Here is a 25,857-nt window from a genome sequence, read left to right as displayed (position 1 = left end):
CAGGGTTATTCCACCTGCCAATAGTTGGCAACATAAGGTTTCCTCTCACAATATTACTTTAACAAATAACCAGGAGTGTCACATAATTTATATGGTATAAAGTTTAGCCGTGCAATGAAAAAACAAGTGTTGTCAAAGCTGAACAAGTAGAAACCCAGAGTTGTCAGTCAGTACTTTACTCCTGGTTATCTCCCTTTCATTCATGTTAACTGTTCCACCATAATATTCAGAGTTGAGAAACTAAAAAATGAAAGGTTGTAAAACTTTCACAGCATAAATTCTGAGCACTACAATGGCCTATTTGGTTATATGATGGATCTATTATTTTTGATCACAGGTTTTGTGTTCTGCAAAGTATTAACATTAAAGTTTTCACTCAGATAAGATTGGCTTTCTGCGTCATTCATGTTAACTGTTCCATCATAATATTCAGAGTTGAGAAACTAAGTTATAAAAGATTGTAAAACTATCACAGCATCAACTCTGAGCACTACAATGGTCGATTTGGTTATATCATGGGCTCCGTAGTTGGTGCATATCGTGGTTCAAGCCTGGTCAAACCTTTATTGTGACTTTTATGGGACCCACGCCGTGGCTTATTGGTTAGCGCGTCTGAGTACCCATCCTCATTCGATGTACCCACCGCCCAATCAACCTGCTTAGGTATATGAGGGAGTCACATGAGGTGATTTTGGCTATCGCGGGGGTGGTTTATCCTTGGTTTTCTCCCGGTTTTCCATCATATTAAGTAGTACGAAGTAAGAAATTGAGAATCCGTCGTCATATAAGCGAGATACCCTTGAGTATGGTGTTGAACACCAATCAAACAAAAAAACAATGACCGTTTAATGTTAAAAAAAAATAATCTGTGATCACCAAAGTCATGTAATGTATGCTAATAACCAACAAGCATGAATTTGCTAAACATCCTGGGTTAAAATTGCATGGCAATTATTAAACAAGGGAATAACCAGTGATGTCAGTTTGCAACATTGATTCGTTCTTTGCTCTTAAATTAAATAACACAGAAGCTTGGCAAATGCTACATGCATAATTTGATCGGCCAATGATAACTCTTCCTTTTACTGGAAAAGAAATCCATATGACAGTTATTAAACAGTCCACCAAAGTCTTGAAACTTTGTTTTTCAGTTTCTTCAAAATTGACTTATCCTGACATCTCTGGTTTTCTCCTTGTGGTCTTTATATATATATATATATATATATATATATATATATATATATATATATATATATATATATATATATATATATATATATATATATATATATTTGTGGATTTTCGGCGTGTGGGCGACCGCCTTCGGCTAAATTGCGGCCGTGTGCGCCCACCGAACGAGCAATCTCGTCGCAGATTTCGGATCAACGCCAAAACCCAGCTACGGGTGTTGTTAACCACACCATAAACCAGCCAACTCTTCTCTCCACGCGCTACAGGGTCGATCGCCGAATTGTCGATGTGCCTAATTATTCGTGCAGACAGAAATGCCAGGGATTTACACCTTAACGGAGCCTGCACGAAAATGAGTCGCTTTAAGCAGCTCGTTCCGTTTGCAATTGCCGAGCGGTTTTATATCGCCAAGCCCTGTCGGACCAGAGGTACGTTTTGTCCGCTATTAATCAGCCAGCTAATTAATCCGAACGCAATTATGGCAGTCAATGGCAGGAAAGGGCGCAACGATCAGGTGACATGCAACAATGGGGAACATTTATTTGTACACGTAAGCAATGCAATGAATGGGGGTAGGGGACAAGACACGAGTAAAAACCTTCAGCCGATATCTATGTATTACTTACATGCACTTACAACAATTCTACTTACGGACAAGGTGCCACAGACTTTCATGCAAAAACCCCAGAAAAGAAAGATAGAACTGGGCTCGTAAGCCTTTAATGTTCCTCGGAGCTGGGATGACCGAAGGAGCTCCGCGAGGCCTTGCAGGTTACCTTTGTTGCCCTTGAGGCGACTCGATGGGTCTTGTGGTTGGCGACCCTCCGTATGTCTCTGTTGTAACGACGGCTAGGTTGGTCCAGGGCCTAGCAGCTCGGCCTGGTCGATTGGGCCTGGCCGACGACGCTTCAGAGGAGCGAACGGGCCTTGCTCTTTTAGAGTTGATGCTCTTAAAGAGCCCGCTCACTCTTCAGCATCGCTCGACCGACTCGGGGCCCAATCGCTCGGACCGTCATGTAGCTTGCTGGTGACCTCTCTCCGGCTGGTGACCTCTCTCCGGCTGGCGACCTCTCTCCGGCTGGCGACCTCTCTCCGGCTGGCAACTTCACTGCTGACTCCAACGGCCAACAACGACCAACAACTTGGTGACTTGGCTGGACCAATGACGAACGAACTCCACTCCTCCGACCAACAGCAACTTGACTGGACTCACCAACTCGACTGCCTCGACTGACCAACTCGTTCCTCGGCGTCGAAATGCGCCTTTTTATAGCCCGGAGGGGTGAAGCCGCTGTAGGCTTCGCCACCCGAAGGCGGCGCTTGCCCCTTTCACCCTTGAACTTTCACCCCCGGCTGGCTCCGCCTCTTTCGTCGTTTTGATCCCTTTTGCAAGTCATACGCGGCCGTGTTTGAAATCACTTTGCCGCTGTCGAGGATGCCATCGTGTTCGTTTGTGGAGATGTTGTTTGTTGGGGATGTTGTTGGTGAAAAGATGGTGGCGCCGTGGCGATGCTGGTGAGATGTCGGCGGTTGTGGCGAAGGTGGTGAGGAGATGTTGGCGGTTGTGGAGAAGGTGGTGAGTTGATGGTGGTGGTGGAGAAGGTGGTGAGGAGATGTTTGTTTAAAATAAAGATAGGAAAGAATAACACTACCTCAAAGGTTCACATCCCGGCACACGAATATATCCCGTTATACATCGGTGGGGAAATCTAACCTGGACACACACTTATCGACATAACGGATCTTCGGGGAACCTGAATGGTGTTCTGTGAATTTCCACAACCGTAACAATATATACGTTTTGATGTATCGTACTCTTTACAGAGCGTCGGTGCTGCCCAAACAATTTCTTGGCCTCGGGTTGTACTGGTTGTTTGGACATTGCCTTCTCAGCAGTAGTGTTGGCAAGGATCAAAGGTCATTAGAACGAAAGTCGATCCTCAAACAAGGAAAAACACCAAACCTAAATGTACCTGTCAACTGGACAAACTGGATGGAGTCGTCATAAATTATTTCGTATGCAGCACAAGGCTGCAGGGTAGCATCATTGGGCAAGGGCGAGGGTGTGCCACTGATGCAGTGTCCTTTGGAGGTTAGGGCAGGTATTTAGAATTTGTCCAGGGTGCTGGCGATAGCTCGCCAACTCTTTGTGATGGACACTAATGCCAGCAGATGGGACATCCATCCGAGGGATGGTACACACATTGATGAATCGCACTGCCTGTGAAACATGGGGTTGACAGTGTATTGGGTTGGGATTCAAAACCAAGTTAGACTGTTTAGTGGTGAGTGTGCGTATCTCCAGACCACCCTGTCAGCCCCAAACAGGTTCTATTCAATCCGCTAATTTCTGTCTCGTCAATCTTCCACTTAGTCTTATGTGTTTTCCCCACATGAGTGAGTGAATTTAGTGATTAAGCCTCCGATGAATGGTGTCCACATTGGGTATTTATTTAAATTAATTTGTTACTTCTGCCACCGAAGGTGGAAGCATTTATGTTTTCACCCCTGTTTGTTGTGAGTAGGATATCTCAAAAAGATATTGATATTAAAAAAAGTCTCAAAAAGACTACGAAACTTGGTAGTTGGGTAGTTGACAAGAATAAGCTGCTTAGATTTTGGTTAAGGTCTGGATGCAGATCCGGTTTATCAGTGGGATACAAAACTTAAACTGTTCAGCCTGGGAGAGGTACATGCTCTATTGAGTGCAGTTATCGATTCAGTTTGTTTCACCACATATGCGGTCGTGTTCTTTCTCTTCCCTCCCCTGCTTTATTAATGCATTCCCTTGCTAACGAAACCATGTTTTGTGGTCATTGGGGAACGGGAACCAATAGTGCATATATAATTTGGGATTATCCTGCAGTTTGGATTCATGTGTTTGTTCACATCCATCAGTGGATTCTGGACAAAGCGCCATTTGGCTTTTCTTGTTAGGCAGGTTCACCCACAGTTGCGTTGTTTTAAATGCTGCCACGTGCATAAATTACGGGTTGACGCAGACACCTTAGTTCATACCTGCTGGACAGGTGCATTCGTTGATAGAGACCTGTGGCCATATATTCAGTGCCTATAGAAAGTGTACACCCCCTTTCAAATTTTTCATCTTTTGTTGCCTTATAGCCTGGAATTATATTGTATTAAATCAGACTTTTTCCACTTTTATTTACACATCATAACCCACAACTTCCAAGTGAAAAACAAATTCAACAAATTTTAGAAAATTAATTAAAAATACAAAACTAGAATATCTTGGTTGGATAAGTGTCCACCCCCCTGAGTTAATACTTGTTCGAAGCACTTTTTACAGCAACTACAGCTGTGTCTATTGGGAAAGGTCTCCACCAACTATGCACACCTTGATTGGGCAATATTTGTACAAAACTGTTCAAGGTCAGTCAAGTTGCATGGGGCCATTGGTGGACAGCAATCTTCAAGTCATGCCACTGATTTTTGATGGGATTTTGGTCGGAGCTCTGAATGGGCCACTCAAGGACATTTATCTTTCTGTTCCTTAGCCACTCCAGTGTAGCTTTGGCTGTGTGCTTCAGGTCGTTGTCATGCTGAAAGCTGAACTTCCGTCCCAATTTCAGCTTTCTTGCAGAGGGCAGCAGGTTTTCCTCCAGGATTTTTCTGTATTTTGCTTCATCCATTTTCCCTTCTATCCTGACAAGTGTCCCAGTCCCTGCTGATGAGAAACATCCCCATAACATGATGCTGCCACCACCATACTTCAGAGTAGGGATGGTGTTCTTTGGGTGATGTGCTGTGTTGGGTTTGCACCAAACGTAACGTTTTGCATTCAGGCCAAAAAGTTCCATTTGGTTTTGTCAGATCACAAAAGTTTTTGCCACATGGCTTCAGAATCTCCGGAATGGTTTTTTTGCACACCTCAAACGGGACTGAAGGTGGGCTTTTTTGAGTAATGGCTTCCTTCTTGCCACCTTCCATCCAGGTCAGATTTGTGGAGTGCTTGGGGTATTGTTGTCACATGCACACAGTGAGCAGCGTTTGCCATTAAGTCATGTAGCTTTTTCAAAGTTGCCATTGGGCTCTTGTTGGCTTCTCTGATCAGTCTCTTCAGGCCTAAACAAAAAATGTTGAGTTTCTGTTAACCCGACCTCCCCCAATAATTCCTGCTGAGGCCAATGTTGTTTTTTCTTGTGAGGGCCGACTTCCAGGCGGCCATTTTATGTCCGCTGTGCATGGCATTACTCTGTGCCATTGTTGACCGCTGTGGTCTCAACAGAGAAAATTAGCTGCTGTTTATTTCAGTTAAAGGCTCAGAAAGTTTAATGAACATTTTAAAAACATTGCACAACCCACCAGCGACACATCAATGGTGTTTTGTTCAAAGTCAGAAAATGGACCCTGGATAGACATCCCTGACTTTGACAGAAGCCATGGCTGCTGTGCAGACATTTGGTGTTTGTTTTGTTCACTTCGTGTGGATGTGGTCACCAAGCCACACAAGATGTCAGACCCATGAGGTCGACATTTGACATACTTATGTCCGGTAAAAAAACCGGCTACCACCAATAAAAACTAAAAGGGTTGTAATGAAGAAGAAGAAGCTGGAAACTTAACATTTTTTATTTTTTGAGCCTCATTGCTTAGTCATCCAGTTTGGAGGGACAACCTGAACTAGCAGGGTCTTGGTAGTACCATCTGCCTTCCACTTCTTAATGATTGTCTTGACTGTGCTCCAAGGGATATTCAAGGCCTTTTAAATATTTTTCATACCCATCCCCTGATCTGTGCCTTTCCATAATTTTATCCTGGAGGCCTTTTGAAAGCTCCTTGATCCTCATGGTTTAGTCTTTGCTGTGAAATGCACTACCCAGCAGAGGAAACGCACAGGAACAGCTGATTAACCTCCGCCATCGAAGATGGATGGAGGTTACTGATTTCACCCCTTTCTGTTTGTTTGTTTGTTTGTTTGTTTGTGAACAGTATTACGGAAAAACTCTTCGACAGATTTTGACGAAACTTGGTGGGGGGATTATGTCTGGTCCAAGGATCATGCCATTAGATTTTGGACTTGGTCCAAAATCCAATATGGCCGCTATGGCGGCCAATTTGAAAAAATATTTGAATTCTTTTTTTTTGCATTTCTACATGTTATAAGTGATTTCCAACAAAAAAAAACATGCCAAAATTATAATTGCGGCTGATTTTGGAACTTCAGTTGGATATACCCACGTAAAATCAATTTCTGTCTCAAGGAATCTAGTTATGACGAATGAATTGAGTATGTAAAAGTAAAAGGGAAAGTTGCAAACTATAACTCTGTGAGCACTGTTGACGTCAAATTGAATGAATAGGATATCAGGTTCACTTGAGTGACCTAGCAATATTGGCGGCGGAGGTTTTGCGCTCTACCGAGTGCTCCCCCTCTAGTTTTATTCTGAAACTAGAAGGGCACTCTGTAGAGCGCATACCTCCGCCACGTAATGCCTTATCCACGAGAACACATCGGGCCCAATACATTTTTGAAATATCTTGCTACATATCGTTTTTGGCCCGATCTCTCAATGATGAAGAATCACTTGGAAAATTAAATAATTATAGTATCCAGATCTGGATTCGGATTTTCACCAAAATCAAATCAATTCAATTTGTCGTGGTCACACACCCAACCTGTCCAACAGGTTTCATCCAAATCCGTCCATAACTTTTTGAGATATCATGTTGTCTATTAGTTTTGCCCGAGCTCTCAATGGTGAAGAATCATTTCAAAGATGATCGGATTCGGATCTTCACCAAAATTGAACAAAGTCTTCCTTGTCACACACTTAACGTGTCCACCAAGTTTCGTCCGAACCTATCTGCAACTTTTGAGATATCGTGTTTTATATCATTTTTGGCGCTATCTCTCAATGTTGAAGAATCACTTGATGCTCGTAGTCGGATCCAAATCTGGATCTTCACCAAAATCGAATCAGTTTGTCCTTGTCACACACCGAACCTGCCCACTAAATTTCATCTGGATCCGTCCAAAACTTTTTGAGATATCCTGCACACAAACAAACTGCGGGGTGAAAACATAACCTCATTCACCTTCAGTGGTGGAGTTAATAATCTGAATCGCAAGAATTTAACACAGGTGGAGTCCTTTTAACTCGGTGTGTGATTTTGAAGGTGATTGATTACACCTGAGCTAATCTACAATTGCTAGGACATGAGGGGTGGACACTTATTCAAGCAAGATATTCTAGTTTTGTATTTTTAATTAATGTTTCTGAAATTTGTAGAATTTGTTTTTCACTTGGAAGTTGGGGGTTACGCTGTGTAAATAAATGTGGGAAAAGTCTGATTTAATACAATTTATTTGGAATGGCTAGAGAGCTTGACATATGTGAACTCACCCTTGTTCTGTCTAACCTGGGTTTGAATCTCAGCCAAACTGTCACCCTGGTGTTTCACATGCCTCGATATGTGCACCATACGTCAGAAGGATGTATTGTTGTGGTGCCGGGGTTTGGTGGCGATGACGACCGCTAGACGGAGCAGTTGGGCCGTCTCCCCTCTGAACACCCGGAATTGAAGGTCATCACTCCGGATAACTCCGAAGTCGACGGGTCGCTTAATGGACCGTGGACGCCAATATTTCGACCGTGCGGTTAGGGTCTTTTTGTCTGATTCCAACTTACCTAAGTAGCCACGCGGTCTAGCTCCTGGGGAAACCACACCCTCAGTCGGCTTTGTCCAAACCGAGTCGCTGTTACCGACTCGGATCCGGCGTAACTGAGCGGGAATTACCAAAGCCGTGCCCGCGCAAATGACAATTTACGGCACAATTGGCCTCCCTAATTTTCAAGCCCGAACCATACTGGGTCAATGAAAGAAAGCACAGACAACAAACTGGAACATTTAACAGTTATTTATTTACAATGTAAGAGGGGGTGGGGGGGGCACAGAGCAGACTTAACCACGAATAAGAATGCAGGCAAATGTACAATGGAATCACTTAAACGATTTCTACTTATCAGACTGGCCACAGACAGACACACACACCCAAAAAGAAATGGACCTCGTAGGTCTTTATTCGGCCCTTCAGCTCGGGATGGAAGGCGAGCTGAGGGTCAGAGTCTGGCCGGGTACCTGGCCGCCTCGTGCGGTTTTACCGACTCGAACCCACCACGGTGGGACTCGAACCCACGACCCAGAATCCAACGAGCCCACGATCCTGGCTGCCACGAACGACGACCGACGACACGAGCACCACGAAACACCTTCACCACGACCACCACAGCCACAAGCACCAACATGACCACCGACCACCAAGAAACCCCGATAAGGACTGCAGACGACCGCTGACACAGCTCGCCACATTTCTTATCCCTCTCCCCCGGGCGGGTGGATGGATTGGCTCTGAGGTAACTCTCCTCCGGATTGGTCGGGAGGCACATTCCATCTTGCTGGGGCGGAGTCGGCCCTGAGGTGATCTCACCCCCGATTGGACGAGGGGGACATTCCATCTGGCTGGGGCGGAGTTGGCTCTGAGATGATCTCACCCCGCCTATGTCCGTGGCATCGAACACGTGCGTAATGGCGCTGAAGGAGTGGAGGGGGATTTAATGCAGTAGACAAACAAGAAAGAAACTCGCAGCACACACATGAAATTCCCATTTGACATAGGGGAGAGATTCTAACTACCCACATATACTTAACGAAATAACTAAACTTTGGGTCAACTGTATGTGAAGGCGAATGTTTCCAGATTCGTAATAGCATATCCAGAGGATTTGTCTGCCAGCACTGTCGTTTGTTGACATTAAAGATGCCAGGGTGTCTTCCACTAAATATAGGGAATTATCTCCAGCACCAAGAAAACCATTTGTCATAAGTCTTGCCAAGAGACTCCTTTGGCATGACCAATGCTTCCTTAAGAGCATGGTTCGTTGATGATTATGGTTGTAGATGAAACAGCTTGTTCAACATCACTTCTGAACCATGGTGTGCTCTATAATTTCTGCATCTGTTGTTGCTGCTCCTGAACTACAGCTTTCTTTCAAATATGGAAAATGTGCAGGAATTTGAACAAGATTTAAATGCCTTTCAAGCAAGCTGGCTTTCTTTGAACTACTTTGCCACATTTATTTTTCTTTTGGAAATTGTCCTCTTAAAACAGGTTCCGACCTCTACCCACCCCTCCCTTCCACCAAATTGCAGTTGTTTAAGATGTTGTGCATTTAAAGTAATAAATGCAAGCACAGTGCTCTGTTTTTGGTTGAACCCTGTATTGTGATCATGGAAAGCCGCACGCGTTTAACATTATTAACATATTAAAATTATGGATTATGCTTTTGACTTCTGAATTCATTGCCACATGCTGAGCAGGTTAGCTATGCGACTACTACGCCCAGACCCCCGAGCACAGGTGACAGATCCTGTGGGTGACGTCTCCTCTTTCATCCAATACTTTGAGGAACAGTATGGCCAGCAGCATCCTGTGTTTTATCACGGATCTTATAGTCAGGTAACTGCTGCCAACTTTTATTTGTCCCACTTATTTGTGATTATCTTTTGTTTCTCTCTCTTTCTTTTATTTTCTCTCCCCCCCTCCCTCATCATTTGTCGTTGATAATTCACCTACCTGTAAATTAATGCAATTGTGAGTTGGTTGTCTTCTTTCTGCCATTCTCGTGCACTTCAATCTTTGGGAATTTGGATCATAGGTTTGTCGGGAAGTTCTTAATTTGTTGTGTCGTAAGCTTATCCAAATATCTTGCACCATCCCAGAATAATCATCAATCTGCCTCCCTTTATGCTTACTCGTTTGCATCGCTGTGAAACTCACAACCAGAACATCTAATCTTCAATCGAGTCAAATGACCACTAGTCTTGTAATCTACCTTCAACTGTTTCTTGGCTTCAATTTGCAAATATAATACATGGCTTCCATTTCAAGATTTTGACAACGAGCCCTTCCACCCCATTTGCAATAATTCATCGACCGAGGATATCACAAATCACTCCGTATATCTCCGTAGAGTTACATGGGAGGAAATCCTCGCCCTGCTCAAGTCTTGTTTCTCCATCAACACCAGCAAAAGATTAATGGAACCTTTTCAGAACATAAGCTTTAATTGATTATGAAGCTGTTGAGTGCAAGCATTGTTGAAACGGACAGTGTGGAATTACCCCAATTCATGCTAGGTGTACGGTGTACTCGCTCGTGTATATATGTGTATGGTTTGTACTGTATGCAAACAATTACAGATCCTTGTGTTTATCATCGGTGCTCAGAGATGAGTTCTTGAGTTTGAAGTGACGCAGCCAATAAAAATTAACCATCTCATTATCAAAAAGTCATCTTAGTACAGCTGATAATCTCTCGTATCATAAGAATTGTGCAAATTATGACTAAAGCATGAAATTTCTACCAGTGTTAGTACATGCCATAAGCTTCATTTTCAGATCAGGAGGTAAGGCAGATTTGACCTCTGAGGACCGTGAGAGGTCAATGACCTCAAAGTATCAAAATATTGATGTTTGGCATCATTGGTTAATGGTAAACATGTTTATGATGTACAAACCATGCATTTGTGTTCCAATAAAAGTGTCAACATATTCCACACAGCATTGGTAATTAATTATTTACAGGTGTCGAGCTTTTACCTCTGAGGACAGTGAGAGGTCAATGACCAAAAAAAATCAAAATATTGATGTTTGGCTTCATTTGTTAATAGTAAACATGTTTATGATGTACAAACCATGAATTTGTGTTCCAATAGAAGTGTCTACATATTCCACACAGTGTTGGTAGTTATTTACAGATGTCTAGCTTTTGACCTACTGGTCCTTGACACGAGAGACATCATGGACACCCCAGTGGCAGAAATTGTGAGGAAGATTGAGTCCCTTGGTGAGGAGCAGTACACAAAGTTTGTTGAAGAAAGACTGGAACTATGCATGAAGCCAGTTACAGAAACACTGCCCAAGAACAAGTTGCCACTCTTCAGTCGGCCATAGACCAAGACGCAGTCAAAGCAGCAGATCCAACTCACCGCAGTGAAGAGTGACTGTAGTCTCTTCTCGAGGCTGTATATTGCCTGCCAATCACGTGATGGGGATCTGGACCAGTTCTTCTGCCACGAGAACCAGGCAGCCCCACCAGCATTATCAACAGGAGGAAAACTGTGCCTTGGAGTCAAAGCAGATCTACTACACTGCCTGAAATCAGACCAACCCGAAACCACAAGCGCACCTGGGGTTGATGCCACAATCCTTGACGGAGCAGCTATTGTTCAAATGCTCAATCCTGTAACGGCAAAGACCTTTGAAGAGTATGTGAACACAGTCTTTGCACCTTACATCTCCACTCAACTCGAAAAGGTCAACAGACTCAACCTCATCTGGGATGTATATCTACCTGACAGCCTGAAAGGCACGACCAGACAGAAGAGGGGCAAGGGTGTCAGGAAGAGAGTGGCTCCCTCTACCGTCATGCCTAAGAACTGGAAGGACTTCCTTTACTTCATGTGGATCAAAACAAGACTGAGCTCTTTGGTTTCCTGTCACGAGAGGCCATTCGTCTTCCAATAGCAGATGGCAAGGAAAAGTATGCAACATGTGGAACTGAGGTCCTGTGCTCTCCTGCCGAGTCCGACTTGACCAGCCTCGCCCCATGTTCACATGAGGAGGCGGACACTCGCCTGCTTCTACATGTGGCAGATGCTGTGCAGAAGGGGATCAGGAAGGTGGCCATATGCACTGTGGATACTGATGATGTGGTACTGGCTGTGGCTTCATTCAACAACATCAATCCTGACGAGCTGTGGATAGCTCTTGGTACTGGATCCAGCTTCCGGTACATAGCTGTTCACCAACTGGCTGCCACCATGAACCCAAGACAATGTGCTACTCTCCCCATCTTCCATGCCCTCACAGGGTGCGACACTGTGTCTTCTTTCGCTGGCAGAGGGAAGAAGACTGCCTGGGAGATTTGGAAAGTGTTCCCACAGGTGACTGTTGCCTTTGAAGAACTCTTATGCATGCCAAGTGATGTCAGTGAGGAGTCAATGTCACTGCTGGAGCACTTCGTTGTGCTGATGTATGACCGCACCAGTGACACCATGGAAATGAACGATGCTAGGAAACAGCTCTTCGCACACAAGTCTAGGGCTCGAGAAAACATTCCCCCAATGCAGGCAGCACTCCAGCAGCACATCAAACGTGCATCTCTCCAGGGCAACTACTGGAACCAAACTCTGGTCCTGAATCCAGAGTTACCAATCCCATCTGACTGGGGCTGGACAAAGGAGGCCTCTGGGTGGCAGCCTCTTTGGACGACACTGCCAGAGGCATCAAAATCTTGCCACGAACTGATCCACACCGGCCGCTGCAAGTGCACCAAGGCTGCACTCAAGTGCACTGCATTATGTGCATGTTCGGGAGACTGTTAGGTGCAATCAGACACATTTATATTTATGCGTCTATATGGATAATGTGTGTGCATTACATGTACCGGTATGTACAATACATGTGTCTGAGGTAACTGACCTCACTGTACTTTAAGCTAAAAAACTATGTTCAGTGCACATTGAAACTTAAGGTTGCACAGATGATCTTGCAACACGATTTCATGCAAGCTGTTCTGGACACCACAATAACCTAAATGTGTATTTCAATAAATTTGTTTTCTGAGTTCACCGACCTCATTTAAAGCACTTGTTCAGTCATGGTTGCATCCTGTGATTATGTATAAAGGCTCTCCAGAAGATAAAGGGACCAACACATGGCAACATACCTTTTTAATGATTCCCAAAACAGACAAACTGCACTAGAATCGTGAAAAAAATGACAATTTCAATGTAATTGAGGTCATTGACCTCTCACTACCCTCAGAGGTCAAATCTGACTTACCTCCCGATCTGAAAATGAAGCTTATGGTATGTACTAACACTGGTAAAAATTTCATGCTTTAGTCATAATTTGCACAATTGTTATGATTATCTGCTGCACTATCTTGTCTGAGGTTTGGCACACATACTGGCTTTCTGCCTCTTGATGACTGCACCAACCATTGACTTTGGCAAGGAAAGTGGGGGGCTCGTCCATGATGCATCGTGAGGCCACACCCTTCCCTGATTTACAATGCTTTTTGAAACAATTTTATGGTTCCTATTCCGAAAATTTCAGCACATGAAGAACATACAAAGTGATCCAAGTATCTGGAATTTAAAAAGAGTGGTGGGGAGCTGTTTTGTGCAAGGTAAAGTCAAAGGCCATAGAATAAATCTCAGTCAAAGAAGGAAGAAGTCAAGTCTTAGGAAAAACCATTGAACAACAAATCATTTATCTCTCACTGAGCTATAATTGTGCCCTTAACCTGCTGTCGAGTTCCAAAGCTGCCTCACCCTCCAATAACTCTCAAATTTGGAAGTCAGAACACTGTCCTGCAATTTCACCGCAAGAGTTCTTGCTGCATGGCTGCGATTATACTCACCATCTGGACCATTACACGATGGCCCATGTCACGTTAGCCGAGCCCTTTCCTTTTGAAGGTGGCTTGGACAAATATATTCTGCCCAATAGGGTGATGACAGCTGCAAACCATGAAGCTTTCCATTTGATGAACAATGCGACAGCATACATGCTATTTTCCGATCACCGAAGTCCTAGACGATTTACTTTAAAAATGGTCATGACGGAGCTGACAGAGCTTTTAGTGATGACCCATGGAGTTTGTTTTCAGCTGAGAATGCCCACACACTGACAATACTGCAATATTTTCTCACCTAACTTTGAATTATGACACGTTAGCTTTTTAGTGGCAGCAGTTTTTGTTTTCTACCAGACGTGTAGTTGAAATCGAAAATTCTCACTTCCACCAGTGCAGACAGACAAAATTATTATGTGCAGATCATCAATTTTGTACTGATACACTTACCGTATTTTTCGGAGTTCAAGTCGATATTTTTTTCCCAGGAAGTCCGGGCCTCGACTTGTACTCATAATCGACTTATCTATGGTTGAAGACGTTGAATCGCAAAAATGAATTTTTTTTTTTGCAAAGTGTGAAAATGTTATGTTCCTGGAAAATGCCATGATGGTTAATACTGTGATAAGTAAAACCAAGGGGAGATGGGGGGGAGGGGGGTTCGGTTCCTGGGTTTTGAAAAACATATAGAGGAAGATCAGCAGCAGCCAGAAAGAAACACATTACAATTGATATTAACATGTAATATATATATATATATATATATATATATATATATATATATATATATATATATATATATATATATATATATATATATATCCACTAGCAGTAAAGCCTGGCGTTGCTCAGGATTTCTTGCAAATTTCCTGAATAGCTCCTGAAAGCCACAATAAGCGTAGCTCCACCACTAAACAGTTAAACGCTTACTACCTCATAATTGACGGCCCTAAACCGCGTAAAGACTCTTCGATCCGGACCTGTATGGTACCGTAGAAAACGTAGGGTGAAATGATGTATTGACAGGTGGATAAAAGGGGGAAGTAGCACGCAAAAGATGAGTTAGGTTTTCAGAACGTTTAAGGACTACTTCACCTCGGCCGCAGCCTGTAGTTATCGTGGCTTCAATGAGACGTGGTGTTAATGCCTTGATGACGAAGCGTGTCCCATTACACTACTTTGGAGGAACCAAATTGAGGAGCAGCATAATAGGAGCACCAACTTTGAGTTTCAAGGTGTGGGGGGGGGCAATCCGGGAGGCTCGAGCGAATTTAACAGCTCAATAGGATAGTTTGCTGCATCTTCTGGATCAATAGTCCCGTCAATAGCTTGTAAACGTTGGCCTCTCCAGGAATGAGCTGGAGTAGCTGATCGTTTACGTTGTTCACAACGCTATTTTTTGGGGCCAGAATGGCCCTCTGACTTAGCCACTCCATGTCCGAATATTTAAGGGGAAGTTGCCGGAAAACTGAATCCATAAGATCGGAAGCAGTAGCAAAAACGCTGCAAAGGGAGTCGAATGAAACGAAGCCGCGGTCATCGTTTGGCATCATGCCGTCGCCAAGCGTAAGGAGAGCCTGTGCGAACGACACAGACGCGCCGTCTCCACGCAGGTGAGCTCGCATCTTAGTGCTGAGACGTAGAGTCCTAACCTTGGGCCAAAGCGCGGATGCGGATATTGTAGGGCGTCATATGACCGGTGCGTTTCATTGATTCGTTGAAGACGGCTATCGCGACTCTGCAAAACAATGTCCCGCTTTTTACGCTGGTCCCCATGGAGGAGTATGGCGACCTCGTTATATGAAGGGGCATTGTATCGGCGGGCGTGCTCCCCCGCAGGCCTCTTATCCGCGTCAATGACAACGGAAAAAGTAGGGGATGGGGCTGACTCTAAGGCGCACTTAAAACTCCGAACGTAATTATTTTTGTCGTGCAGCATGCGTTGCAAGCTAAGCAGCACGCCCCTGTCTAAGGTGTCATGTTCTTCGTCGTCCTCAGGTGGAGGTAAAATATCAATTCATGCATCGGCCTGTTTGTTGTAGTCAGCAATGAAGTAAATCTGCAAAAACGAAGGTTTACAGTTTTGCGAAGGGAGCAACGACCCGATTAGATGGTAAACCTGACCCTGAACTTTGAACGTAGGCATCCAACCCCCTTCCCTAACAACATGCGCTCCGAAAGAGGTCATTTGGAAGGCACTGTTATATTTCCTGATGAGCTTAAGGAAACTATCTGAAGTAAATGAAGACTCTGCAAGCAGGTCCCTTAAAGGCTGTGGCGGTTCCTCAAGTGGAGGTAGACTGACGTTACCGTTGGAGCAGCACATCCCTGTCGACTCCCCACCCCACTTAAGGGCACGACAAAATTGACAGGTGAAAGCGCGTCTCACCAATTTGTATGTCACCACGCAAGGAATAGTTAACTTCGGCCTCGTACTGAAAAGCTTTTCAAAACCAAAACTGTTTGTTTGGGCACGTGACGCCACGGATGTTGTCCCGCCGTTGACTCTTACCGTCTAACCTTGCGCGTTGCTCTTGTGGAGTCTTAGTAGACCTAGAAAGAGTTGTTCCAGAAACGTTCCTGGAACGACGAATCGCCTGCTGTTCATCGCCCTCCGAAGCCCTGGAAGCAGCTGTTGCAGCAGCGTTCCTGGAACGCCGAACCGATCGCTGCTCAATACCCTCTAGAGCCCTGGAAGCAGCTGTTGCAGCAGCGTTCCTGGAAAGCCGAACCGCCCGCTGTTAATCGCCCTCCGATGCCCTGATTTCCGCTGTGCCAGGGCATTCTGTGAAAGTCGGGCAGTAGTTTCCTCGAGCGACTCGTTTGCCCGAGAAACCATTCGAGTCGTGGCTAACGCTGTCTGACGCCCAAACAAACCCTCTTTTTAGGCGGCATTATCGAAGAAGGTAAACCGAGATTGAAAAGAACTACGGTTTTTGGAACAAAAAAAATTGCAGGGTAGAGTACGACTTAGACGGGTAAATTTCTAAGTTGGGGTTTATATCGAAAAAACAATATGTAAAAAAGGGGGAGTGGTTAAACGCAAAAGTAATAACTCACGGATAGGAAGTGTAATGTTAGTGTAACCGAATGGCGTTTAAAAATCAGCCGAGCTCAGGATTGTTCCTCTGAACATTTAAGAAACGACGTCAGAACGGGAAACAGCAGAAGCACAATCACAGGAAAAAAGAATAATCGGTAGCCCACAGCACTAAAGATGCGACCGGACAATAGCGGAACAGGAGAAAATGTGACACGTTTTTCCTCGGCATAGCCCGACCAATGACAAATGAGTTGCATCCCAAAGCACACTTGAGTGGTCGGTGCAAAAGTAAAGGGAAGGGCAATGATCTTGAGCAACCAATAGGACACGCGCAATGAGGTCATGTACAAAAAGCTTGCACGGGTGCACGGCGTGAACTGCATGCACTGGATAGATTTTGTCATCTTAACGTTAATTAGCGTTAATTAACTGCATACACGGGATCGATTTCGTCATCTTAACGTTAATTAACACCTTAAATTTCTCACATGCACCACAAGCACAGTACACAAATGCAGTGTATGCAGCAGAAAAGGTAGGGAGGGCGAGCAATGAAATAGAAATTGTGTTTAAGCTTATTTGGGGAGTCGAGTGGGAAGTGCAAGAGTGAAATTAATTATTGATTTGTTCTGCAATCAGGGATTTTTCGGCAGTGGCGTAGCGGAGGTAAACGGCGCCCAGGGCAAAGTGGAAATTTGCGTCTCCCGTAGGCCTTAAACTTGAGTGAATTTGAATGGAAAATCCCATAAGGGATATTGATTTATCGATTTTTCCGAATATCGGAAGGGTTATGGAAAAAATTTATTGCCCATGACCTAAGTTGGACCAAAAGCCATAATCGTACCGAATTTGAATGGAATCGGTTGGAGTTTGTGGAAATGCATAACGACCATAAACACACACACATCCTCAGATATATATATATATATATATATATATATATATATATATATATATATATATATATATATATATATATATATATATATATATATATATATATAAAGCATGTTGGCATTGAAATAACCATGTAAATAAAATAAACAAAAACACAAGACTTTTACCTTTTTAATTTGTTCCAAAACATTACGCACTGTACCGTAAATAGAAAACACAAGACTTATCTTGGGATGATGATGATGCTGTTGGAGTGGGGAGGGAGGAAGGGGTGTGGGGAGGGAGGATGGTGTGCGGTGAGGGGAAAACGGGGAGCGGAATTCAGCGATGGGAAGAGCAGCATTGGTTTTATGACGAAATCATCTGCAGCAAGGCCACAATGGAGAAGGGTAAGACGATGCTGAACCGCCTTACCTTCAACCCCGGTGCAGATGTTTCCTGCTTCGAGAGGAAGGTATGAGATGGCATCCTATTCCAGAATAATCCCTGCTCTGGCATTAAATCCCTTCGCCTCGATTAGTTCCATAAGCTGCAGTGGGTAGTTTTTCGCAGCATCATGGGCAGGCAATGGTGCTTCCCTGACAAATTTTACACGATTGAGGCCGAATCCTAATTTTAATTAGTCCGCAATTATTTCTCCCATATCACAGGTCCACTCAAAGGTACTTTATTCTGTGTTTAGTCCTCGATCCAAACATTGAGGGATTTTTTCCATCCTTTCAAGATGAAGATCACAGGACTGGAATGAGACGTTTGAACTTTGCTGAGTGATAGCAGCAACACTTGCATGGATATTTGACTCTGTTTTACGGATATACCGCACAGTAGATCGAATGACCCCATAATGGTGGTCCACAGACGTCGCACTTTCACATCTTGTCCACCTATCTAATGACACTTTTTTTCCACACAATGTGATAACCTTTCTCTACCTTTTGGCACAACTAATTGTATCCATTGTTTGACATTTTGAGCTCATTAAAAATGGTGCACGAGAAACAACAAAAGGCTCATAATGGGAGGTACAGTAATCGTACACGCGGACGCAAACGCTGACTCAGCTCAGCTCAAAAAAGACCACGATAACTAAGTCAGAGCACAATAGGTTGCTCGCGATTTGTTGAAACCTGTGATATTTGAGGGTTTACTGGAATTGTTAATTTAAAACACATTACAGCAAGTTTGCACCTAACGTCATGAATGCATTCCCAGAAAGTACGATATTAAGCAAGATGAGGTATTCCCATGGACATTGTGTTATAATGGATGGGTGGGGGTGGGGGGTGGGCACATCCCAAGGCACATTTTTGGTCACCCTAACCAAACATTAACCTCACTTTACTACATATTAGAGAGAAATATTAAACAAATCAATAAAGAACAGAGATGAAGTACACAAATTAGCATTTAAATGAACAGTTTACAGGGGTACTCACAAAAATATAGGGCCGAGATTGCTTGTTGGGGTGGGAGAGATGTGGGTGTGGAGTGGAGGCATCATAGTGATGGACATCAGGCCTTCTTGTCTTGGACGGACTGCTCAAATACTTTGTGGTATTGGGCTTTCGGGTGAGTCGTGCAGCGAATCTGGAATTGAGACATCTCCGATCGAGTTATTGAACTGACCACGTGGCGAATCTAGAGTGGAGAAGTCTTCACCGAGGTGGCACGAAACGGTGTTATTAGAGCACCATGGAAACACGAACACAGTATTTGTACGAAAACTAATCTTGTGTTTTGAAAACCAATAAGGCTAATCACGGCTGCAAAGCTAGGTGGACAAACATTGAGTGCTTGTCTTACATCGTGTCACGTGTTCATTTTTGTTATCGAGTGGTAAAGTGTGACGAAATGCAATGTGCTCCAGCCTCCAAGCCAGTGCTGGTAATGATTCTGTAGCTTGTTTTAAATACTGTACCTCTATAATTTATATGATAACCAACATGTTGAAAAACTATTTACATTTCTAATTCTTCCGAAAGGTCGTCCCACAAAGTAATTCAAATAATATGCACAAAACAGCTCATTAATATTCACATGCCTAGTGTTGGCTTAATGGTTAGGGTGGTGGGCTTGGGATCCTAGGGTCCTGAGTTCAAATCCTGCTCGGATGTTGAATTAATACCAGGTGGGGTTAACTCGACCTGTCATCCTTCCAAGGTCGGCAAAATGAGTGCCAGCATGCTGGTATACTGTGTCGGAGTGGCGAACCATCCAGGATTGTGCCCAATGGCTAAGGAGACTGCTTAAGCAGCACCGACACTCTGTACAGAGTACGGTCCCAATGTCCTACTCCTGTGTGTGTGTGTGTGTGTGTGTGTGTGTGTGTGTGTGTGTGTGTGTGTGTGTGTGTGTGTGTGTGTGTGTGTGTGTGTGTGTGTGTGTGTGTGTGTGTGTGTGTGTGTGTGTGTGTGTGTGTGTTAGGGAGGAATTAACACCTGTTATGGCTGACAGTTTTGTGATCTACCATAGTTGATCGAGATTCGTCTCACACTCCAAATCGACTTATCTATGAATGAAGGAAAGATAAATGAGGAAATTAGCCAATTCTACTTGTACTCCACATTGACTTGGAGGCTGAAAAATACGGTACTTTAATCTGTGATGTTGTTCATGACGTGATCTTGAAACAGAGCTGACCTGGCGTTATCTTGGCCTCAAATGTTGATCAGATGCATTACCGTTTGCATTAATGAGGGATTTTTTTGGCTATGTGGCTTCCACTATTGGGTGAACACGATTTTGGCTGAAGTTGATTCATTTTTTTGCATGATTCTTACAATGTTGAGTCAACAATCTGCTTCCCTCTTAAACTATGATTTTGGCACAAACAAACATACATAGTCGCATACATTTTTTGCATACATAGTCGAGGCTCGTGGAAGAACTAGTACACTGAATGGATCAGGACATAACAGACAAAAACAGGATGCATGGAGAAGGAAACTCCAAGGAGGAAAAACTGGAAAATTGGGAGGGGTTAACGAGGGTGAAAAAAATCATTATTTTGGATTTGGGACGATTTGAGATTGTGGTGAACAGCTGTCATGAAGTCGGTAGAAGACAGAGAGAAACCATCGACCTGTCTGCGATGGAAAAGTGATAGGCCAATAGACTCGGCTTCAGTGTGGGAGATTTCAATAATCTTGATGGCCTTGGTTTCCACGGCATAAAGCTGAGCAAGATGTGAGGCATGGGAGCCAACCCATAAGGGAGAGCAGTGCTCTCTCAAGCTGCGGATGAAGGCCTTGTCAGTAGAAGGAGTTTAAGTGTGCTCAGGAAGGAAGGACTTTGTGTGACGGAGGATGCCCAGTTGGCAGCTGGCCTTGGGGGCAAACTTTGAAATGCGGTTTGCCCAAGAAAGATCATTTGGCTGATAGTGAAACCCAGGAGTTTGAATTACTGAGCCTTCTCAATAGGAACTTGTTGCAAACTTCAAATAAAAGTTGTATTGGGACTACAAGGTGAACCTTTGGTTACTGCTTTGTCCTTTTTCCACAGTGATCAACCCACTGTTGGAAATTAGAAGATAGTGATTCGCATTATTACCCCGCACACACTAAATGAAAAGCGGAATTAAGCAATTTATTTACTTCTGTCTGTCCGTCCGTCCACAAACGTTTATGATCGGGAAACGGCTTAATTCAATGCATTTTTTTTCTTTCAAATCTAGATTGAATTGAAACATTAATCAGAACATGGATCGGAAAACAAACCTGCAGTTTAGCAGTACTTTGGCTCTGAATTTCTCCCAATTGCACATATGCATAGAGGAGGAGGGAGATAATTTTTTTGAATTCTGTGTGCATGTCTGGCAGTCAAACAAAACTGAGAATCATTCCAAACAGGAAACTTGAAGTATTTCAGGATGTCATAAAGGACACAAACACCAGGCACGAATAAGTAATGTAACCACTGCATAATAGTTATCGATAAGGTGGTGTAAAAGCCACTGCATCAACGACGGTAAATGTCCGGAATTAATTTTTTTTTTTTTCCGACCTCCACAATCTTTATTTTATCTCAATTTAATTATTATATATACTTAAACACTGTCGAACACAAATCGCCTTCTTGCTGCTTCCAGAAACCTCCAGTTTTGCCGTACTTGGACATGTTGTATCAGGTGGTGTACAAAACTGCATAAACGGCACTAAACCGTTTTTATTTTATTTTAAATACGACCTTTAAAATCATTTTTTGATTTCATTTGGATTATATACTTGAGCACTGAGTCAGGTGAGCTGTTCTATGAACTTTCTATTTTTTTTCCCCCTCCTTTTGATGAAGCAGTATTTTGGATTATTAAAGTGACAAGTGAATGCTTTCTTCACGTCGGTAATAGTGAAACTAACGGAAACATCAGCTGCACATGCTTTTCCATTAGATGGTGAGGTGGTTGGTTGCTCATTTGCTTTTTTTTTGATGTGGAGCTTTGAGATGCGCGCATTTGTGCAGGCATTGAACGATGCGAAGAGAGAGCTGCGCTTCCTGCTTGTTTACTTACATGCTGATGGGAACACAGATGCTGCACTGTTCTGCAGGTTGGAAAGATTCCTGGGGAAATGTTTCATGCTTGTTCTTAATTTGCATGCATGCATTGATGGAAAGTATTGTGCTCTGTCTGCTTGTTGCTTTGCTCACTGGTTGTCTGTTGCTGGTTTTGCTGATCTGCTTCAGTGGACAGCTTGAGGAACATTGATTATGTGTTGAATCTGAGATGTGCAACTTTGGTTTTGGTGAATTGAATTAGAAGAAGCAGTTTGCAGACTTTTAATGTATGCACTTCCTTTACGGGAGTTTATCTCACAATATGAATTATCTCATCATTATCCCCGCGCTTTTTGTGAAGAAAAACCCAGGGATATTGTAATCGTTTGGCTGTCTGTATGTCTGTCTATCACGCAATCTCCCAAACCATTGTGCAGAAATTCACCAAACTTGTGGAATCCTGATGGAACTTTATGCCATCTTTCAACTTTGCTTTTCGTAGGAAGCTTGGGGATTTGTGATTGCGTGCCATTGACCACTCTCGTTGCCTCCGCTACTGTAGGTGGACGGAGGTTACGTTTTCACCCTGTCTGCCTGTCTGTCTCTCTGTCGATTTGTATGTCTGTTTATGAGCAGGACATCTCAAAAAATTGTGAATGGATTGGGATGAAAATTGGTGGGGAGGTTGGGTGTTTGACAAGGACGAAATGATTAGATTTTGGCGAAGATCTCGATCCGGATCCTAATCCGGATAGTGGAATTTTTTTCACTGATTCTTAACCATTGAATGATGGGGCCTAAAATGATGTATAGCACGATGATTTCAAAAAGTTATGGACGGATTCGGACAAAATTTGCGAGACAGGTTGGGTCATTGCTGAGACATGGAACCAAAAATGATGTATAGCATCCTACTTCAAAAATTTTGGACGAGTGATGACAAAACTAGGTGGACAATGTGTTGATTATGTGGGAACGACAAGCCGATTTGATTTTGGTGTCAGTCTGGATCCAGATCCGGCCGATCAGACACAAAGCATAAACTGTTCAGCGCTGCGGAGGTATGCGCTCTACCGAGTGCCATTCTAGTTTTATTGTGTTGCTCCCTGGCTCATTTTTACTTCACATGGAATTAGTAATAATGTCAGAGAAGTTGTATGTGAAGTCTTAAAACGAGCAACAATAATTTATTTGTCTTTGAGTGATTTTTAGCATGCATTTTCAATCCCGATGTTCATTGGTAAAATTGATGGCTTGTCGTGTGCAGAGAAACGCTGTGCTCTCCGGATGTAATAGATTTCATCAATAGTCGTGCGCTCTTTTGGGCCTGCTCTGTGAGCAAGCCTGAAGGCTACCGGGGTAAGTTTACACTTGCCACAATCATGTGGCTCCTCACCCTGCTCACTCTTTGCACTGTTTCTGCTCTTTGATTATTGCTGTGCATTTTGACAGTTCTACATTCCTCATCATAAATTATGATACACATTCAATATTTACTTCTCATTACCCTCGCTGAAGGAGAGGGTATTTCATTTGGGTCTGTTTGTTTGTCTGTCTGTTTGTTTGTCCGCACAGAACTTTCGTGTTTTTCTCCGCAACTGCTTGTCAGATTGAGACTAAATTTTCACCATTGGTGCGACTACTCGTGCGGAATGTTTTAATGATAATTATGATGTCATAGTTCACGTGGTGTAGCAGCCATGTTGGAAAAACAGAAAAACTTTGGTCCTCTGTCTCTCTGAAACCACACCAAGAAAAATTTGAAACTTGGCACGTAGCAAATACTCATGGGGAATGAGTGTGATTTATTTTTTTTAATGACGTCATAGGTGCCCTCGTTGTGACGTCATCATTGCCCTCGTTATGACGTCATAATTGCATATGTAGAACGTGACATCGATCAGTATGAAAATTTTTGAGGGCCGTCTCGGGATAAAATGGTCCACAAAACATTTTTGATGATGTCATCGGTCATGTGATTCGATAGCCATACTGTCCAAAAAAAAGAAGATAAAAATCTTCTTCTTTGATGTGGTTGAACAGATCGAGGTGAAACTTTACACGTATCCATGAGGAAGACCGCCTGTCCATGAGGAAGAAAAAGTTCACACATATGATGTCATAGGTCACATGGTTTGGCAGCCATATTGAATTTACCCTAAAACCGATAAAAATCTTATTCTCTGGAAGGGCTTGACAAATTCAGGGGAAACCATACAAGTGTTCCCCAAGCCATGGGTGCACATGTTTGTTAAGGAATAATTGATAGGTCACATGGTTTGGCAGCCATATTGGATTGGAGAAAAATATTAAATAATGTTTTCTATGGAACAGCTGGATTGATCGACATGAAACTTCACATTTATGATATAGTTGTGGTGGGTAATACATGCTTTTTATTTTTAACTTTATCAGACACATGGTCTGGCAATCATAATTATTTATTTTTTAGACCGGTTATTACAGCGTGGCGACAGCGCGATGTTAGATAATTGGCTATTCTGTCCTGTGTCTTCTGTCACACTTATTGTTGGGTGTGATGTGGGAGGAGATTGCCGGGTGGATTGTGGGCGGAGATTGCCGAATGGATTGTGGGCGGAGATTGCCGGGTGGATTGTGGGCGGAGATTGCCGGGTGAATTGTGGGCTGAGATTGCCGGGTGGATTGTGGGCGGAGATTGCCGGGTGGATTGTGGGCGGAGGTTGCCAGGTGAATTGTGGGCGGCGATTGCCGGATGGATTGTGGGCGGAGATTGCCGGGTGGATTGTGGGCGGAGATTGCCGGGTGAATTGTGGGCGGGGTTAATGCGGAAGAGCGACGTTTTTTGTGCTGATTCGTTTTCTGTGTGACGGCAGAAGTTGATTTTCTGAGCAGGAAGTGATAATCTTCCTGTTCCGTTAGTTGTTGACGTGCAGCGTTGTCACTCTCGTTCTTCATTGTTTTTCACCAGAAGTGTTTTTAAAACGTCTTGTGGAGGTGATTTCTTCCTCTTTTTTTTGGTGACAGAAGTGGTTATTACAGCGCGGCGACATCGCGCTGTTTTATAATTGGCTATTTTGTCCTGTGTCTTCTGTCACACTTATGGCCGCGTACGTCCTTTTGATCTGAGGGCTATAAATAGAAATTTGTCCAACGTCACAACTCTTCCCATCATTCATGGTAATTTACCGTGTCTACATTAAAATTTTATAACTGCAAAATTGTTTCATCATTCTTAAGCTGGACTTTTACTGCCCCCAGCCGCACGATATCGAAGTATTCGCTTCTTGTTTTTCTTCTTTTTTTAAAATATAGTTCATTTGGCTTTGCCTGGATGGGTTTGAGGGTAGAGTAGCAGCTGAAATGCGAATCATATCCAGGTTCCTCCTGATGACTTCATCCTTGCTTTTCTCTTGTTTGGGTTCCTCCTGGTTACTCCAATGCAGGACTGCACCTGTTTGGTCTTCTGTACATATTGAATAATGAGTACTAATAATAAATAAATGTTGTGGGTCAGGGTCAGGTGTCCGATCAAAGCAGGGTTGCATCAAAGCGCGACTTTTTGATACCCGGTTATCACTGCCAGCATTTATAAAGTGGCAGTTCAAATTATGTCTCATTGATTGTGAAACACACCAGGACACAAATGCCACACAAAATACACCACACAAAAGCAGTCCTGGCGAGGGTCGCAATCTCTGATTGCTCTTTTTACCTTCGCCACCGAAGGTGAAGGAGGTTTTGTTTTCACCCCTTTCCATCTGTTTGTGATTCTGTTTGTTTGCCTGTGTACAGGATGTCTGAAAAA

The 25,857-nt window shown here is 43.5% G+C and overlaps 1 protein-coding gene across 2 annotated transcripts in view; it reads left to right on the top strand.

Moving 5' to 3' along the window:
• FAF2 (Fas associated factor family member 2) overlaps positions 1 to 25,857 on the top strand; it is a 54,816-nt gene that overhangs the window by 15,114 nt on the left and 13,845 nt on the right. For both annotated transcript variants that reach the window (XM_085871147.1, XM_085871148.1), the window contains exons 5-7: positions 9,535 to 9,673; positions 22,038 to 22,123; positions 23,338 to 23,429. In XM_085871147.1, the coding sequence (XP_085727273.1) occupies positions 9,535 to 9,673; positions 22,038 to 22,123; positions 23,338 to 23,429 (317 nt within the window). The remainder of the gene's footprint in view (positions 1 to 9,534; positions 9,674 to 22,037; positions 22,124 to 23,337; positions 23,430 to 25,857) is intronic.

The sequence above is a fragment of the Eptatretus burgeri genome, chromosome 2 (genome assembly GCF_056783735.1).
Source record: "Eptatretus burgeri isolate ZD-2024b chromosome 2, Ebu_testis_v1, whole genome shotgun sequence".
NCBI lineage: Eukaryota > Metazoa > Chordata > Myxini > Myxiniformes > Myxinidae > Eptatretus > Eptatretus burgeri.
This window is presented reverse-complemented; position numbering and strand designations above follow the sequence as displayed.